At 53.1% G+C, this 19,683-nt stretch overlaps 1 protein-coding gene across 1 annotated transcript in view; it reads left to right on the forward strand.

Moving 5' to 3' along the window:
- EPHA8 (EPH receptor A8) overlaps positions 1-19,683 on the forward strand; it is a 44,370-nt gene that overhangs the window by 15,060 nt on the left and 9,627 nt on the right. The window contains exons 3-8 of the mRNA XM_069874536.1: positions 5,728-6,391; positions 14,266-14,421; positions 15,431-15,766; positions 18,071-18,195; positions 18,558-18,720; positions 19,148-19,244. Of these exons, the coding sequence (XP_069730637.1) occupies positions 5,728-6,391; positions 14,266-14,421; positions 15,431-15,766; positions 18,071-18,195; positions 18,558-18,720; positions 19,148-19,244 (1,541 nt within the window). The remainder of the gene's footprint in view (positions 1-5,727; positions 6,392-14,265; positions 14,422-15,430; positions 15,767-18,070; positions 18,196-18,557; positions 18,721-19,147; positions 19,245-19,683) is intronic.

The following is a 19,683-nucleotide window of genomic DNA, read 5'->3' on the forward strand; positions in this document are numbered from 1 at the left end:
AGTGATGCTAAATCCTCAAGCGCTGCAGTTAACAGGTCGCTCTTCAAAGCCCATCACTATGAGGGTTTGTCTGGCTTTGTTTTCCAGCCACTGGGCCCTCTTCTGCCACTGCCTGGATGAGGGAGATGTTGTCCTCTTCATGGTTGTACGTAGGTCATGTAGATCCCTGTCCTGCCAGCTCAACCCAGCCCTGCTGCCAAGTCCTGGCATCCTGGAGGGGCTGATCCATGCTCAAGGGGTTGGAGACCAGGGCTTCCTCTGTTCCCCTGGGAGGGAGGAGGTTTCTGAGATGTTTCTGTGAGTGAGAGGTATTTTATTTTCTCCACTTTCACCGCTGTACCTTCACCGCATCCTAAGTCATTCCTACCAGTGGTCAGACCTTCCACTGCTCACAGACTGCTCAAGACCCTCCTTCCTCTGACTACTCCACCATAAACCCGCATCTCCAAGGCCATTGCTTGCTGTCAAACACTTAGATTAGATCCATGACATCTCCTAGATGGCTTGGCTAAAGATGAATCCACCTGAGCTGGCTGTCCTGAGGACACATCTGGGCAGAACCTTATACACTCAAAGCAAATGCCTCCCAGAGGGACTGAGCCTACAGGCTCCTCTTTCTCTCCACATCAAGGACTTCCATCTCCCAGTGACGATGCAACGCCCTATATTGCACATCTGCGAAGCCAAGTCCTGGAGAAATCCTGGCCTTGTTACTTGGGAGGACAACCAAGCAGCTGTGTAAGAACTGCCTCAAACACCTTCAAGGAGGGTGCCTGGGTTTTAATGTGATGTACTTGCACAAACAACCTTGTGGATCTTTTTCCAGATGGATGTTTTAGCGGCTTCTCTAGCCCCTTGTCTGGACTGTGGTTCTTTCTCCATGGACCGTTGCATCATCCTGAAAAAGCATCTCATTTCTTTACCCTCCTGGTGGTCCCTCAGCTGCAGATGCCTTTTGGGCAGTGAGTTTACACTTGGACCCACTTTCCATCATCAGAAAGAAGGGTGCTGGTGCCTTGGAGAAGCTGCTGTAGGGTATTTGCTCCCAGTGCGATGCTTTGGCACTGACCAGATGTCTCCTGGGCACCCCATGGATCAGAGTTCTCCTTCAGGTGGGAGAGAGGCTGCGTGACCTGCAGGCATGGTAGCTTGGCTCCACACATATTGAATATTGAAGCCTGCTGTGATCTCTGGTGCAGGAAAGGGACTGAGTTCGCTGGTCACCACCTCCAGAGTGGGGAGCTCTGGCTGGGTCTTTGTATGCTACTAAACATCACAGAGCCCCAGTCCCTGGCCTGAGGGGCTTAAGAACCACAGAAATGTAGAATCATAGATTGGTTTGGGTTGGAAAGGATCTCAAAGCCCATCCAGTTCCACACCCTTGCCACAGGCAGGGACACCTCCCACTGGATCAAGTTCCTCAAAGCCCCATCCAACCTGGTCTTGAACACCTTCAGGGAGAGGGCAGCCAGCCCCTCGTGTCCTACAGCTTGCTTTCCCAGCACCTACAGGTTCTGTCGGACCTCTCCAGGGGTTCCTGGGGATGCCAGAGGAAAGGTGGCAGACTCAGAGGTTTTCTCTTCTGGACTGGGAGATCCCAGAGCTGCCCACACAGCCAGGGCAATGATTTATAAATCATTAGCAGTGTAAAACTGGAAGGGGACCATTTGCAAAGTCCTGACGTTTTCATTACACCTGTGGTCAAGGAGAACTTACAGAATCATAGACTAGTTTAGGTTGGAAAAGACCTTTACGATCAGGAAGGTATTTTTCTCTCTGGGTTTACTGTGTGGTGGAGCAGGAGGCTGGGAGCAATCGTCACAGTGAGGGTCAGCAGCACCGTTGAGCCTGGGGAGTGTCAGGACATCAGGGAGGCACGCTTGGCCTGTTTAGACATTTCCTCTTGCCAGACAATTAACTGAGGGGTAATTGGCTGTAATTGCTGCTCAGGGGTTTAATTGGTCCCCCCCCTCACCTCCACCCCAGAGACACGTGCAGCAAGCGACAGGGTCACTGGGAGCATCCCTGTCCCACAGGCTGCGGCTCCTCTCAATTATAACTTCAAAGGGCTCCCAGGAGCTTTGCAGCTAGCTCCATCCCCTGAACAATTCCCTTTGCATTGAAAATTAAACTCTTATCAGTATCGTCAAAGAGGCTGTCCCTTCCCCTTCTGTGCCTCCAGTCTCCCCAGTAAAATGCCCCAGTGCCCTTCTCGCCCCTCTCCTTGCCCGGCACGTGACTCGCTGTATCAGAGGGAGCCTGATCGGCCCCTTTGCAAATTGCTTTTCTACTGACTAATTAAAACGCTGATGAGATAAGTCAACATATTATTAATAATTATTGGATCGTCTACTTTGATTTACAAAGTCAAACAGGAAATGATTTTGTTCAGACGCAGGGTATCTGAGGAGCTTGAATGATGCCTCGCAGAAGCTAATTACGATGGGAGCACCTTGACTGCCAGGGGAAGACCCCCCACGCTGCCCCCCATCAGCACCTCCGTGCTCTGACCTCTCAGCATCATCCTTGCTGCATGGTCTGGGGGACATCTCCCTCCCAGGCAGCTTCCCTGATGCCTGGTAAGCTCCATGGTGGAGGCAGCACCAGGAAAGGCTTTCAGAGGTGGTTTGCACCTCCCCATCTCTGCTCCTCTTATCCTGAGGCCCCTGGCCACGATTAGTTGAGTGCTCTCCCCTTGTCCCGCAGTAGCTCAGAGGGAGAGCTGGCTAAAAAAGGCACCAGATTTGCTCCAACACCCAGCTGAGAGCACAGACGATGCATTTCTGCTCCTAGGATGCTCTCTCAGCAGTGTTTGCGCATCAAGGACAGGGATTTCACGCTGGCGTGTGGCGCTGCTGCAAACGCCTCAGGACCCAGCTGTTTGCAGAGCAAATCCTAAGCAGCAGGGGGGCTTTTCTTTGCCTGGGTCTGGTCCTGCAGCCAAGTTCATGGCTTGGATGAACCCTGCCTGCCACACCAGATGAGAATCTGCCTTTGCCCCAGGATCTCGCTGCAACCTCCCTGTCCCCAGCCCAGGCTGTGTGGTGTCCTGGCCATTTCCACCCCCTTCAGCATCCCGTCTTGCTCCTCAGAGCACCAAAAGATGTTGGGGTTCTTCCATCTGCCCTCTTGTCTTCTGCCCTCTGTCACTTTGATGTCCTTGCTCCATTTCTTGAGTTTCTCCTCCAGCCTGGAGCATCTCTGCTTGGATCCAGGAACAGCAGCAAGTTACAGGGCAAACTGTGGTGAAACTCATTTTCATTGAAAAAAAAAAAATGATGAGTAGGAATGGAACACTGGAAAATAAAGATTTAGACTAGTAATTGAGATAAAAGCTCATCTCCTAGTGCTTGTTCAGTAAATGCTGGGTTAGTGCTAATTCCCCAGATGCTGGTCACTACCAGGAGTTAATCACCCGCAGTGCAGCTCAGGGTCGTTAACTGCCTGACAAATCCCTCCTTAGCCATAGCAGGGACTGATTTCATGGGGATTATCTCCATTAACGCCTCCCACCTAATGATTTAGAGCTGCAGTGATGTTCTCTTCTTTTTTTTTCCTCACCCAGTGACGGTGGGAGAGGCACTTGTTCTGGGAGGAAGGAAAGTGTTGGATGTTCCAGCAGCAGCAAAAGCTTTGTTATGCCAGGCAGACCCTGATCCCTCCTGAAAGCTGTCCCAAGGCTGAGGAAACCTCACCCCTGGGTTTCTTCAGTTGTGGGAAGCTGGAACGTGGTCCCTTCTCCTGCATTTGTGCCCCCAGCTCCTCCTCCTCACTTTGCTGCACTGCGCAGGTCCTGGGAGACTTCTGAGACCTTGCTCAGCCGCCTAGATATCTCCTGTTTGCATCTTTTGCCTTTCTTAATCTGGCAAATTTTTTTTTGATGACTAGTGTTGACTTTAATTTAAACCATTAGGCAAACCCCGGAATACAGATGCAATCATGTCCCCCACAACGTGTGTGCTTACCACGTTAATTATGATGTCCTCATTTCCGTCTCGCTAGGGAATCTTATCGCAATAATGGGGGCCAGGCTGAGCTTCATTTAATAAAAGCCACTTCTAACTGTCAGCTGCGAGTAGGTGATGCTGGGAGGCTGGGTGCATGCGTGGTGCCAGCGCTCTTCGACCAGTGCTGCCCAGCACCACAGCTGCAGATGGTCAGAGCTTCCATTCCGTGGCCATAGAAGCTCATAATTATGGTGAAACAGGAAAATCTTTCAAGATATGAGGATTCCTGATGCAGATCCTTCCATCCCAATCACCTGGCAGGTTCTAGGACCTGCAGAAGTTGAGGGATCTATAGTCATACGATCATAGAATCCTGGAATGTTTTGGGTTGAAAGGGATCAAAAAGCCCATCCAGTTCCAGCCCGACGCCACAGGCAGGGACACCTCCCGTTGGATCAGGGGCTCCAAGCCCCATCCAACCTGGCCTTGAACACCTCCAGGGATGGGGCAGCCACTACTGCTCTGGGCAACCTGGGCCAGGGCCTCCCCACCCTCACAGCAAAACATTTCTCCCTAAGATCTCATCTCAACCTCCCCTCTTTCAGCTGAAATCCATTCTCCTCGCCCTGTCCCTGCCCTCCCTGATCCAGAGCCCCTCCCCAGCTTTCCTGCAGCCCTTTTCAGTACTGGAAGCTGCTCTAAGATTTCCCTCCAGGCTTAACAACCCCAACTCTCTCTGCCTGTCCTTGTATGGGAGGTGCCCCAGCCTTGTGGCACACTAGGAAGATGCACCTATGTCATCCAAGCCACCAGTTCAGGTGGTCTAGCTTCCAGGTGGTCCAGCTTCCCACCACGTTTCCACCAATGGCAGAGCCTTCATGCCAACGTGGTGGTTTGGACCAGTCTCGGACTGGCATTACACAGTGCTGTGTATGATGTAGAGGAAGAGCTGACAGTCCAACTGCTGCACTTTTGTGCACCAGGTTTGAGAGAGAGATGCTATGAATGGAAACCCTCCCAGCACTGCCCTGTAGTGGATGCTGAAGATCACCAGAGCTTGAAGATGGACATTTAGCCCCCTGCTCTCTGCAAGCTCTGGCTGTGCCACAGGTGTGTGGAGACACCACAGTCGTGAGGCCTGGCTCCTCTGCCAGATGTGGGAGAGAACTGAATGTCTTGTGTCACTGGAGACCCAAAGCAACCACATTAGCTGGAGGCTGAGGCATTTTGGAGCACACTGTGACCTCCTCTTTTCCTTGATGGACACCTCTGATGAGCCCCAAGTGCCACAGGCGTGGCAGAGCAGAGCTGCCTGTACATTGCAGGGGGGGGTCCCTGCTTGCACCCTCATCTCTGCCCTCACCCCCCCATGTTTCCTCCTGTGCACAGCTCTGCCTCGCTTTCCCCAGGGGAACTCAGCAGGGAAAAGACAGGAAACAGATGTCATGTTAATTTGTGCTCGATTAATTGCAACAACCACTTCCACACCCTCTGCAGTCAGGTACGTGCACCCTCCAGTGCAGGAGGAGGGAGCTGGTTGGCTCCTGGTGTGTGCAGGGATGCAAACCTCATTCAGCTCTGCATCAGGGTGAGATGTGAAAGTTTCTGCCTAAATTAGTGTTGGGTGAAGTCTTCTCCTCCTCATTTCTCTTTGGCAGCAGCGAGCTCTCTTCCAGAGGCAGTTTTTCATGGGGTGGGGAGGCGCAGACTCTTGCAATGCCCCGTGCTCGCCTGGTGTTCAGGGACATCTGGACTGATCGGTTCTCTCTCTGTTCTGCAGTGGGATTCGATCAATGAAATGGATGAGTTTTTCAGCCCCATCCACACCTACCAGGTCTGTAATGTCATGACCCCCAACCAGAACAACTGGCTACGGACCAACTGGGTTCAACGTGATGGTGCGCGGCGGGTCTACGCAGAGATTAAATTCACGCTGCGGGACTGTAACAGCATGCCGGGTGTGCTGGGCACCTGCAAGGAGACTTTCAACCTCTACTACCTGGAGTCTGACCGGGACCTGGGCTCCAGCACCCGGGAGAGCCAGTTTCTGAAGATCGACACCATCGCAGCTGATGAGAGCTTCACCAACGTGGACCTGGGGGTGAGGCGCCTGAAGCTGAACACGGAGGTGCGAGGCGTGGGGCCCTTGAGCAAGAGAGGTTTCTACTTGGCCTTCCAGGACATCGGCGCTTGCATAGCCATTGTCTCCGTGCGGGTTTACTACAAGAAGTGCCCAGCAATGGTGAGGAACCTGGCGTCCTTCTCTGAGGCAGTAACTGGAGCGGACTCGTCCTCCTTGGTGGAAGTGCGAGGAGAGTGTGTGGGCCACTCGGAGGAGAGGGACACCCCCAAAATGTACTGCAGTGCCGAGGGAGAATGGTTGGTGCCCATCGGGAAGTGTGTGTGCAGCGCTGGCTATGAAGAGCAACGGGATTCCTGCACAGGTGGGTCCCTGGAGGGGAGGAATGGCTGCAAGAGAATTTTGCCTTGTGGGGGAGAGGCTGAGAAGAGAAGCCTGTTCAAAAATATGTGGGAAACCATCCTCTCTTTAGGTCAGCACTGCCTAAGTCTTTGTTGGCCAGCTTCATGCTTCCAATATGTATTACTGCTACCACTGGCAAGCTCCTTGGGAAGCTCCTGGTGCACAGGCCATGGCTTTGGGATGGGATCTGCCTTTGAGATGAGGGCTGCCCTGGTTCCACCATCCCCTACCAAGACGCGTTTGACCCAGACATCCCAGCCTGGTACCCCCGGCAACTCTGCTTGATGCACTCCAGCTTGGCCTCTCCAAAACGCTTGCCTCCCTTTGGTGGGGGAAGGTGTATTGGGGGGGGGGGGAGGTGGTTTGAAAGCAAGGAATGCATAAAGAAAAACACTGAGCTTTTATAAAACAAGGTTATCACATCCATCCATCACCCCTCCCCAGGGCTGCCACAGAGCCCAGCGATCTGGGGGTGCAGGGAGCCTTCCCAGGGGCTCTTTGTGCCAATGGGGTGACTTCAAGCTGCCAACTGTACAAACTGTGATAAGGAAGCGGGGTGACCAGCAGCAGCCGTGCAGCAGGCACGGGGATGTGTGTGTACAGAGCACAGCACTCGGGGCTCCCCAGGAGAGCCCGCCACACAGATTTATTTGCTCTGAGTTTCTTTTTGGGAGGCGTTTAGGGGAGCAGCTCACCGCCTCCGCAAATAAAAGTGAAGGGCTTTTGTTTGAGTTTCATGGAAACGTCAAGTGGAACATTTGTCTTAGGGAGACTTGACTCAAGGTTAGGACGTCCGAGGCTGGACTGGAAGAGATTCAGGTGCCGTTGGGACCTGCGCATCCCCAGTTGAGCAGAGTGGGAAGGACAGGCAGAGTAAATGCTTCTGTCCAAGACTCCGCCTTCCTGCAACCATTAATTTGAAAGTCAGCTTGGAATAGATCTGATAGTTCAGTTAGGATTGTCTTCTCCCAAGTTAAAGGATAGGGGTGACGCGTGCATGGGGCCAGGGGTGTGCTGGTGTGGGAGGAGGCACTGGCGTGGGCTGCTGGAACAGCTGTGTCCCAGCCCTATGACTGCGTGAAGCTGTTGAGTTGGAGATTGGTTCAGAAGGGCCAAACCCTCCTTCCTTCTATTCCCACTCCTGCAGTTCTGAAGAGCAGAATCTTCCCCAGGACATCACCACCCTAAAGCCTGGAGATGGAGGGAAGCCCTGGCATTGGTGCTGTGCGCACCCACTTTATTATTTTCCTGTGTTTCCTCGGACGTATTTATCTCTCTCTTGACAGCAAAGCTGTGGGAGAACTCCTCCTCTGCCTTTTTCTGGTGGAATTGTCCCTACTTATAGACACAGCTCAGGAAGAGGTGTGGTCCATCCCATCCAGGGATGGACACAGGTAGGAGCTGGCTCTTCTGCACACAGACAGACTCAGACCCTCACTACTCAACCAGCAATGCTCTCTGGTGAAGCTCTCCAGGTCTTGTGGCATCAGCAAGAGGAAAGAAATGTCACCAGCCTTTCTCCAGCCTCAGCAGAAAAGGTTCAGTGTCATCTCAACCTCCTTCCTTCCCAGACACCATTGGATAAAAAGGATCTAAAGATGCTGGAGAGCATCTAGAGGAGGCTACGGAGTTGGTGAAGGGTTTAGAGGGGAGGAGTGTGAGGAGCAGCTGAAGTCACTTGGTCTGTCCAGCTTGAAGAACAGGAGACTGAGGGGAAACCTCGCTGTGCTCTGCAGCTTCCTCATGTGGGGAGGAGGAGGAGCAGGTGCTGACACGTCCCAAGGGAATGACAGGAAGATGGTAGAGGAGGGTTAGGTTGGACATTAGGAGAAGGTTCTTCCCCCAGAGGTTGATGGAGCCCTGGAACAGCTCCCAGGGAAGCAGTTGCAGCCTGACAATATTCCAGAAACATTTGGCCAAGATCCTCAGCCCCACGGTGTGAATGTTGGGGTGTCCTGAGCAGGGACAGGAGTTGGACTCAATGATCCTTGTGGGTCCCTTCCAACTCAGGACATTCTATGATTCTATGATTCTATGATTCTATGATTTTGTCCCATTTATCCTCAGCAGCTCCCAGCATGAGGAGTTTGATAGCCTGATATCATGCAAGCAGGGCCAGCACCTCCTTCCCAGCTTCTCCTCCGGCGAGTGGGTGTAGAGCAGGAGGACATACATTTAAACACGAAAGCAAACAGATGCAAATCTCTGATCTAAGCTTCTTGTGCTTGACTGGGGCAGAGTTCATTTTTCACGGTGAAAAGTGCCTTTCCGGAATGATTTATAACCCCAGAGGATCTGTCGGAGTTGGAAATTAGCTGTTTTAATTGTCAGGCGGACAAAAGCAGGATTCCAGTGACTGTCGCCCCAGCAATTTTTCATTCTCCGTCACAGGGATGAGATGATATAAATCACTCCTTGTGGCCCTAATAATCTTTCTATAAATATCAAGGAGATTCATTTTTTGCTTGGGGGGAAAAAAAATTAGAGAGAAGATACTTTGGCTTTATGGCAGTGTTTAAAATGTGATTCCAAATTAATTTCCTTTCGCCTTTCACAGCCAGACGCCTTATTTGTCAAAGCTAAAGATGTTTGAACAGTGGAGGTTTCTCCCCCTCCTCTTTAACGTTCATTTTTCTGAGGACTTGACGGAGAGATAAAAGACAGCTTGGGAAACCAGATCATGGACAGAGCTGTTCCCAGCCCTTCCGAAGAGCTGGGAAGGATGAAGGATGAAGGAACCTGAGGAATGATGCATAGGAACCTGGGGAACATCTCTACTTCTCATCCCCTTTGGTTTTGGATGTCACTTTGGATGCCCCTTTCCTTGGGCAGGAGGGCTGTGGCTGGGATCTCTGACCCCTTGTACCTAGTGGGATCCATGGGCTTCATCTTGTGATGTCCCGGTGTTTGCTTCTGGAGAAGAGGAGGCTCTGGGGAGACCTTAGAGCAGCTTCCAGTGTTGAAAGGGGATACAGGAAAGATGGGGACACTATTTATAGCAAGGCCTGTTGTGACAGGACAAGGAGCAATGGTTTTAACATAAGGGAGGGAAGATTTATCTTCAAAGGACTCTTCCTCCAGCTGTGCTGGGCAGAGGTGCTGCAGCACCTTGCTGGGAAGAATCATGTTTTAAGCATGAATTTCCACAGCTGCTGCTGAGGTCCTGGGGTGCGCCAGCTCCTAAAATTCGCAGCTTCTAATCCCATTGCATCTTCTGCCACAGCCACACCAAGGATGAAGCACGTCGAGGTTTCTCTCCCAGGGGAGTACAGCCCTGCTGCCCCACTTGCTTTTCCCCTCTGATTTCAAGGTTCAGAAGGACTTGGCTTCCTCCATCATCCATTCTCCACAGCCAGCATCAGATCTGCTGCTCTTCCCTCCTTGAAACATCCTAGTCCACAGCAAGACTCGTTAGTATCTCTTACACAGCAAATAGCAACTACTCTGCCTAAATAGCAGAAGAGATGCCATGAGTGAAAAGGATCTGTCCCAGTGATTTATCAGATGAGAACATAATCAGCATAATTCACCTTATTTATATGCAGCTGCTGCACAGGACAAATAGCGACACATTCCAATCAGGTCAGTGCAATCAGAGAAATGAGAAAGGGCAGCACTTTAACCCTGAGTCTGCTTCTGTGGGAAGGGAAGAAACCCACAAGCCACCTCCTCAAACAGCTGTGAGGCTGAGAGTCGGGACGCTCTTACCACATCATGTGGATGGATGGAGAGGTAGACAGGGAGGCTCAGGCAGGTGAGGATGGTGGCTCTTCACCTGCACCCCTCCTACTATCCTTGGCCAGCCTCTCCTTGGGGAGGACTGTTAGGCTGCTGACCTCCCTGAGCCCTTGCATTAGGATCAGGCTTTTGGGGAGGATCTGAGTTATTCCTTGGGCTGTGCCTGGCACCGATGGTCAGCGAGCAAAACTGGAAAGCTGGGCTAAAATCTATAAAGCTGATTGTGGGATGTACACATGCAGAGTCGGCTGGGACCATCGGGAGCAGTGCCATGGCTATGGGTCACGGTGCTGCTCTCTGGGAGAACACACAATCCCAGCCAGCCAGTTGCCAGCCACAGAGGCCTCCAGGAGTGCAATCCCAGGAAGGTTTTCCTTTAATGAACAGGAAAAATGATAAAACAGAAGGGACAGTCCCCCTTCCCTGCTCTCAGAGCAGGTTGATGAGCCCTTGGTAGAAATGCAGTTCCCAAAGAGCATCTTTTGATATATCCGTGGCTTTTAGGATTGGGACCAGGCATGTCATACTCCAGGTTTCCTGATTTCCTGCTGCAGGGCTCGGGGTCTTCAGCTTGGCTGTTTCCTTTGCCTGGAATACAGTGATGAAGGAGCAACAATTAAGCAATTACTGCTCCATCAGCCCATCTGCACATGGGGACGGGTGTGTGTAGTCTGCCAGGGCTGAGTGGAATGGCTACCAAACAAGGGGGTGATATGTGTGGTTGAGCAAGGATCTGCCTCTGAGTAGACTTTACCCAACTCTGCTTAAGCCAAAAAAATTGGTCTGTGTCCTCCAGACAAGAAGAGCGGGTGGTTGTCACCACCAGGGCCCTTTCCCCTGCAGCTCCCAAACTGAAGGAGAGATGGGAATAGGAGAAGGGCTGTTGGCTTCTTACAGCCAAGCCCCTTTGCTGCTTTGCTCTCTCCTGTCTCCTGTGGGACATGGATGGTGGAAATGGATCTGGAGAGGCTGGTAAGCAATCTGGAAGCCAGTTAATTTTTTCCAGTTGGTGGGATTCGTGCTGATGAACCAATCAACAAATTTAATGTAGCTTAAACCTTCCTCATGGGCAACTTAAATCCAGCAATTAAAGCACCACGGCATTGCTAATTAAGAGGAGAAAACATCCAGTTTGGTAATTATGTGCTTGTGAATACAGCTTGGCATCCACAGACCTTTATGAAGAAAGGTGTTGGAGACTGATGTTCCAGCTGGTGGAGTAAGCGGGGAGCAGAGCTGTATGATGTGAGCAGAGGGGAAACTCCATCCAGCTCACCCCACCACCCCTGCACTGTGCTAGTGGGCACAGCCCTGGCTGAACAGGGTCAGAGTAAAGCCTGGAAACATCAGAAGGTCCTTCTCCTCCAGGCAGCTTTCCAGCCAGACTTCTCCTAGTCTGGAGCTGCTCAGGGTTGTTGTGCCCCAAGTGCAGGACCTGGCATTTGGCCTTGTTAAACCTCATCCCGTTGGTCTCAGCCCATGGATCCGGCCTGTTCAGATCCCTTTGGAGCCTCCCGACCCTCCAGCAGATCCAGCTTCCACCCAGCTTAGTATTGTGCGCAAACTTGCTCAGGGTGCACTCGATGCCTTCATCCAGATCATTGATAAAGACATTGAACAGGGCTGGACCCAGCACTGAGCCCTGGGGACACCACTTGTAAGAAGAGCTAATGACTGCTTCTCCTCCTGCCCATGTATGAAGCTGCAGAGCATGATGAGGTCTCCCCTCAGTCTCCTCTTCTGCAGGCTGAACAGACCCAGTGACTTCACCTGCTCCTCACACACTTCCCCTCTAAACCCTTCCCCATCTCCACACCCTCCTCTGGACTCTCTCAAGTATCTTTTAATCCTTTTTATCCTGTGGTGCCCAAAGCTGCCCCCAGTGCTCAAGGTGGGGCCACCACAGCGCAGAGCAGGGTGGGACAATCCCCTTCCTCACCCGGCTGGCGATGCTGTGCTGGATGCACAGGACAAATTGCCCTCTTGGCTGACAGGGCGCTGTGGGCTCGCGTACAACTTGACATCGGGCAGAACCCCCAGATCCCTTTCCACAGGGCTGCTCTCCAGGCTTGCGCTCCCCAACATTGGTTGACAGCAGCTGAACATGAGCCAGCAGTGGCCCAGGTGGCCAAGAAGGCCAATGGCATCTTGGCTTGGATCAGAAACAGCGTGGCCAGCAGGTCCACGGAGGTTCTTCTCCCTCTGTACTCAGCACTGGGGAGACCCCTCCTCGAATCCTGTGTTCAGTTCTGGCCCCTCACCACAAGAAGGATGTTGAGGCTCTGGAGCGAGTCCAGAGAAGAGCAACGAAGCTGGTGAAGGGGCTGGAGAACAAGAGGAGCGTCTGAGAGAGCTGGGGGTGTTTAGCCTGGAGAAGAGGAGGCTGAGGGGAGACCTCATTGCTCTCTCCAACTCCCTGAAAGGAGGTTGTGGAGAGGAGGGAGCTGGGCTCTTCTCCCAAGGGACAGGGGACAGGACGAGAGGGAATGGCCTCAAGCTCCACCAGGGGAGGTTCAGGCTGAACATTAGGAAAAATTTTTTCACAGAAAGGGTGATTGGTCACTGTCAGAGGCTGCCCAGGGAGGGGGTTGAGTCACCTTCCCTGGAGGGGTTTAAGGGACGGGTGGACGAGGTGCTGAGGGACATGGTTTAGTGATTGATGGGAATGGTTGGATTCGATGACCCAGTGGGTCTTTTCCAACCTGGTGGTTCTATGATTTTATAAAGAGGCGGTTGCATTACTGTGCAGCACGTGATACGTGAACTATGTTGGTAGCAATCAGCCCAGGGACATCTGCGGTGAGGAAAGGAGTGGTATTAATAAGAAAACAAATTGGCACCTTGAAGCAAAGCAGACAGCATGGAGGGACTCAGACCACCAGGGCTGCTGGATCATAAACAAAACCCTTCTACTTGCTTGGAAGCAAAAATTGAGGCTGAATGCAGAGCTAGCTACTGGGGGTAAAGATGGGAAAATGAAGGTGTTACTGCCTCAGTAGGGAAAAATAGAAACAAATCAGAGCCAGGAATGATACTTGAATCACTAGAACTGGTCCTAGAAATACTTGGTGAGTAGGGGGACCCAGACAGAGACTGATTTTCCTTACTTGGATTCAAAATCTGCAAGAGATGCTGGCTCCTTCCACCCCCAGACAGATCCCTGCCATGTTACATGTCACTCTGGAGCTAATATCGATTTTCCTAAAGAGAGACGAGTTGTTTGTTTGTGTGACAAATGATTCACGCGAGGGGCTGCCGGGAGATGGGGGCTGGGACAGAGCAGAGTGATGCCAGCCCCAGGGTGGGATGAGCGGGTGCTCCTGCCACACAGCCTCTGGGATGAAGAGGAGATGGAGCAACGGAAGGTAGTTTATACTGTCAGAAAAACCTCCGGCTGGCTCATCTGGCCATGCTGTCCCTCTGTAGAGAGCTGGATTGCTGCAACACGAAAAAAACAGAGGGTGTTTCCCCTTGTTTTGTGCAAGGAAGGTTGGTGCTTCACACCGCAGCCCCCCAGGGGCTCACAGAGGGACACCAGCAAGTCCCAGGTGTGGAGCTTTTAATTCTAGATACTTCCCACATGGAAGCTCTCAGGCACCTGGGCACAGCCGGCATGAGCAGAGGCAACTGCTATGATGTGAGGATTGTGCTGTAAATTTGCCCTGTAAATGAGGGTTCCTAGAACAGCACACAAGGCAACTTCCAGTGCTGCTTGGTTTGATCTTTGCAGCACTCTCTGCCCCGGGACCAGGTGGATGCACTGGGGAGAGCGCTGGGCAGCAGGCACGGGTGCAAGGAGAGCACCTTGAGCTTTGCAGGCAGCTCGCAAAGAGCAGAGACACCCAAGTCTGCTGATGAAACAGTGGGGAACAGGTACCGGGATGGCAGTAAGTGCAGCCTGGGGCAAAGACAAAAGCAGTTTTCACAGAGCTCTGTTTCCAGCTGCAGTGGAACTCACCTAGATGTTGGGGAGAAGGGCTGGTTTCCCATGGGCTGGGATGGGGGTAACAGTGGGGTCCAGCATTGCACTCTCCAAGCCGCGGGGTGCATCTCATCCAGGCACATCCCTCTGACCTCTGCCCATTCCCTCCTCTGCAGCCTGCCAGCTGGGATTTTACAAGTCAGCCCCTGGGGACCAGCTGTGTGCAAAGTGCCCCTTGCACAGCCACTCGGAGAGCCGGGCAGCCCGCGTGTGCCACTGCAACGGAGGCTTCTACAGGGCAGTGCAGGACCCCCCCTCAGCCGCCTGCACGCGTGAGTACCCCAGCTGCCCCAGCTCCCACCTGCGCTGCAGCGGGGCTGGGGTCACAGCCTCACACGCAGCCGATCTGCACCCATCCTGCACCCTGGCCACCGTGCTTGCTGCCCAAGGCACTCTAGCAGCCTTTCAGTGCTGGGTCTCCCTTTGGCACACAGGCTGAGACCTCCTTAGCTGTACTCCCTCACTTCCCTCTGTCTCATCCTCATCCTGCTGCTCTCCAAACATCCCTGGTCAGAGTCAGGTCCTCTCCAAGAACTCCCTCCTGCCATGGAGCAGGATGGGACCCTGGCTCTACCAGCAAGCTCGCTTCTCACACACCAGCCAGTGCACCAGCCACTTGCTGGCTGCTTAGTTTGCAGAAATGTCCGGGCTGCTCAGACCCCTGGGAGGCCACGGGGCAGCTCAAGTGCTCCTGACCCCTCCCTTGCTGTGGGTGGATGGCGGCACCAGTCTCATTCTCTGGTTTCTACTCAGCTTGCTGCAATAGGCTGCTTCGAGGGGGCTATTAAAAGGGAACAAAATCATCCAAGGAGGAGGCCTGCTGTCTGTGATTGGTCTGGGAGGGCAGAAAGGCTGCTAGCAGAAGCCAGAGTGAAAGCTGAGCTGCATCTGACTTGTCTTCCCTTGGCACATCTCCCCAGCATCAATAATCTCCACAGGAGATGCGAGTTTACCCTTCCCTTCAGATGAGCAGGTGCTCTCTGCACCCTCCAGCCCACTGACAACTTGGCTCTAATCACAAAGCAGCCCCACATCCTGCTTTTCCCCCAGAGCAAACATCAGCTCTGGTGCTTGGCACCCTGATCCACAACACCTCACCTCCACGGCATTTCGCTTCCAGACCTGCCTGTGCCTTTGCTGTCTTCTGTTTGGAGCATTTCCCACTCTGGGCAGCTCTGCCTCCCTTGTAGCATCCTTTGCACAGCAGGTACCCACAGCCTGAGGTGCATCTCCCACTCACGCGATGCTCTGGCTTTGCCTGCCTCTCTGCTTCTTTTCCAGGGCCTCCCTCTGCTCCCGTGAACCTGATCTCCAGTGTAAATGGCACCTCGGTGACGCTGGAGTGGGGCCCACCCCTGGACAAGGGGGGACGCGCCGACATCGTGTACAACGTGGTCTGCAGGCGCTGCGCGGGGGACACCGGCCAGTGCGAGGCGTGCGGCAGCGGCATCCGCTTCATGCCCCAGCAGATGAGCCTGGTGCAGGGACCGCTGACCGTGACCAACCTCCTGGCCCACACCAACTACTCCTTTTGGGTCGAGGCCATCAACGGCGTATCTGACCTCAGTCTAGAGTCCAGGAGAGCTGCAGTTGCCAACATCACAACAAACCAGGCAGGTAGGAGGAGCAGACACCCCCATCCAGGCTTTGCCTGTGTGGTTGATTGTAGCAATTAAGGCACGGACCTCGTCATTGGGGGCGACAATCGAGATCAACATTATTTAGAGAATGGAAACCTTATATAGTGCCCCTGTATCCAGTAACAGCTATCCCAGTGAATTTCCACCCGTGAGAATCCCACAGTGCAGCGACAAAGTGCAACTCCCCTGTTTTCCACAGATGTGCCCCTTATCTTTATGTTTTCTGCCTAGTGCGTTCCTCTCCTATTAACCCACAGGTCTTAATTAAGATTCCAAGGTCTCAACAAGCTAGCAAGCATGAGAACATCAGCCATTTGTTCCGTGCTTGCTGCTAATATCACAGGTACACTAAGGCACCGGCCGTTTGCCCCAGTGTACATGCAATACTGGAATATTTATGCCCACAGTTGATGCTGATGTTGCTCCAGCCAGTATCTGCAGGAGTCAGAACCCACCTTAGCAGCCAAGGGCTGGTTTGGTGATGGATGTGGGACCCCCAGGAGACGTAGCCCCTATTCTTTCTGCTGCTGGAGGTGGGTTTAGGGAGCTGGGATGGACCGGAGAGAAGCTGCTGCCCAAGGCAACTCCTTCTCTGGTTCATGGTATCCTCTACCATCCTCTTTCCCCTCACCTTACCTTGCAGCCACTGATGGAGGCTCCTTTTCTGCAGGAGACAGGGGGCACGGAGAACACTTGTTTATTGACAGGAACACTAAGTGGAGCATGAATCTTTCAGGCTGTTCTTCCAGCCTTCTGTCCCTTCCCAAAGGGCCAAGCAGCAGTTCATGCTCTTCTCTTAGCTCACACCGATGCCAGGCCCTGGAAGGTGACAGCAACCTTTGCTGGAAAACATCTCTCTCATGCGTGTTCATCTTTGCAAATCCCTTGCTGCAAGATGTTCTTTCCCCAGTCTTCTCAGCAATGCTCAGAGCAACGTCCTGCCCCACCTGGGCATCTCCCCAGAGCAGAGCCCAGCTCAGCCCCTTGCCATGGAGCATGCAGAGGGGCCAGGGCAGGAACAGACCCTGCTTCTTAATCCTGCCAGCTGGAAACGAGCCCACAGGAACTTCCCATGATCCTGAACCCCTTCTGCTCTCCTGGTGGTGGTGCCAGCAGGAGAAACGCTGGAAGCCTCACTGGGTTAGCTCATGGCTGGCAGGAGAACAAGGCCCCTTTGTTACTATTGCCTGCCCGAGGCACCTCTTCACCCCTCCAAGGCTCAGTCCCCCTGCAAGATCCCCCCAAGTGCTGATGAGCAGCCTCAGGCTGATGCTTCATAGGGTGACATTCTCAGGAAGTGCTGAATATTCCCATCCAACCTCCCTGCTGGGAAATGGATGCTGAGCAGGTGCTGCAAAGAAAGCAGGGTAGTGATTGAAGTTTCGCTGCTCTGTGTGTGTGGTGCTCCAGCTGCTGCAGAGCTCAGAGCATCCCTGCCTACCAGGAGGGGCTGAGGCACACCTGGGGTGGCAGGTGCATTCTGGATGCAGGTCACTCTTGTCTCCCCCCAGCCCGGGGTGGCTGAGCAGAGGAGAAGGCAGGGGAGATGCATGGGCCCATGGGATTTAGCTGTTCCCCTCCATCCTTCCAGTACTGAAAGGGACTCCAGGAAAGCTGGGGATGAACTCCTGATCAGGGAGTGCAGAGATAGGATGGGGGAGAATGGTTTCCACTTTAAAGAGGAGAGATCAAGATGAGAACTAAGATAGAAATATGTTCCTGTGAGGGTGGGAAAGCCCTGGCCCAGGTTGCCCAGAGAGAGGTGGTGGCTTCCTCATCCCTGGATGTGTTCAAGGCTTCAGTGACCTCCCGTGGTGCTCCAGTGACCTCCTGTGCTGCAGCTGCCCAGACACCAGCTCCATGTTCCCTAGAGCCATCACATCCCATTTTTTATCCAGCCATTAGGGTCAGAAGGGGTGCCTGACCCCTTTCTCTGACCAGGATCTCTGTGGCCTCCAGCCCCACAGCCCCTTCTCCTTTCTGGCTACAGATCCCGGGAAAGCCCTAGTGTCCTCTCCTGCCTGCGTTTGGACAGTACCCTCCTTTCTCATCCCCTCAGAACCTGCTCACTCCACGAGAAAGAAATTGAGGCTACTGAAGCAAACAAAACCCTGTTTGCAAGCCCCTTCACAGCACTCATCTCAGCACGGCTTTAATTAAAAGAGAAATACGGTTTAAACTGGAGGTCCTGCATGGGACTCCGGATCTCCCCTTCCCTTCTGCTGTGTTCTGCTGCCCCAATACCTGCAGGAATCTAATATGCTGCCTTCTGCATCCCCAGCCCCGTCCCAGGTGGTCGTGGTCCGCCAGGAGAGCACGGGTCATAACAGCGTCACCTTGCTGTGGCAAGAGCCAGACCAGCCCAACGGCATCATCCTGGAGTACGAGATCAAGTACTACGAGAAGGTAACACTGAACTTGCTGCTACAAACCTGTCCCAGCATGAGGTTTAGGCAGAGGCACCACTCTGTTACATCCTGCTGTGAGAAAGCCTTGCACAAAGGCTGAACATTAGGAAAATTTTTCACAGAAAGGGTCATCGGGCACTGGAACAGGCTGCCCAGGGAGGGGGTTGAGTCGCCTTCCCTGGAGGGGTTTAAGGGACGGGTGGATGAGGTGCTGAGGGACATGGGTTAGTGATTGATGGGAATGGTTGGACTCGATGATCCGGTGGGTCTCTTCCAACCTGGTGATTCTATGATTCTATGAAAGGTCTTTGTGGTTTCTGTGCTGATGCAGCAAAGTTTTTGGTGTTGTTTCTATCCCAGGACAAGGAAATGCAGAGCTATTCTACTCTGAAATCCAAGGGCACCACCGCCACCATCTCTGGGCTCAAACCCGCAACCCGGTACATTTTCCAGGTTCGAGCTCGCACCTCCGCTGGCTGCGGGAAGTTCAGTCAGGCTGTGGAGGTGGAAACAGGGAAGCCAGGTGTGTGTGTGCAGCTGTGGAATGTGGGAAGTGTGGGACAGGGTGTGTGGGGTCTGGAGGTGGCGATGTCTTCAGCTGTGGCCATTGTTCCTCTGCCATCTGGGAAGCAAGGCTGGAGGCACATCTTCTGGGGTTTCAACCTGCATGATTTGCTTGAGGTAGCCCTCCTCGTTTGTGCTGACACAGCAGAAAGAAAAGGGAGGAAGGACATAGCAGTTAGGGAAGGGAATACCTGGTGGAGGTCCTGAGTCTCCAGACTCCTCTCCATACTGGCTTTCCCAAATCCATTCTTGGTTTCCCATGTGTAAATGGTCCCCAAAGCTGGGGCTAGATGGAAAAATATCATCTCAGTAGGGCAGGTGACTTTGTGAGCCCAGCAGAGTGCTCCTCACTCCAGCTTACCTCCTTTTTACTCTGCTTCTTACAGTCTCTCTTCGGTATGACACAATGACAATTGTCTGGATCTGTCTGACACTCATTACTGGCCTTGTTGCGCTGCTGGTGGTCCTAATCTGCAAGAAGAGGTGAGTGTTTTACAGAGGTTGGTGTGGTTTCCCAACAACCAGGGCAGGAGAAATGGGAGAACCGGCTCACAACTTTTCTCCTCTCAGTTTTGTCCAGAGCAGCCATAGGTGAGGAGCTAATAAGCAACCCCAAGACATCATTTGGGAGTCACCGTGACTTCACCTTCCCCAAGGCAGAGCCAGAACCCTGGAGGGGTTTAAGGGACGGGTGGACGAGGCACTGAGGGACATGGGTTAGTGATTGATGGGAATGGACTTGATGATCCAGTGGGTCTCTTCCAACCTGGTGATTCTATGATTCTATCATTCTTTCACGCTGGCAGGCTGCGTAGAAACATCAACAGTGATAGCAATGAGAGCCACAGCAACACCAGTACCACTGCCAGCACCAGTACGTGGGCTGACTGGAGAGGCTAGGGGTCAGGAGTGGAGAGAGTCC

Source organism: Phaenicophaeus curvirostris, chromosome 22 (genome assembly GCF_032191515.1).
Source record: "Phaenicophaeus curvirostris isolate KB17595 chromosome 22, BPBGC_Pcur_1.0, whole genome shotgun sequence".
In the NCBI taxonomy this organism is placed as follows: domain Eukaryota; kingdom Metazoa; phylum Chordata; class Aves; order Cuculiformes; family Cuculidae; genus Phaenicophaeus; species Phaenicophaeus curvirostris.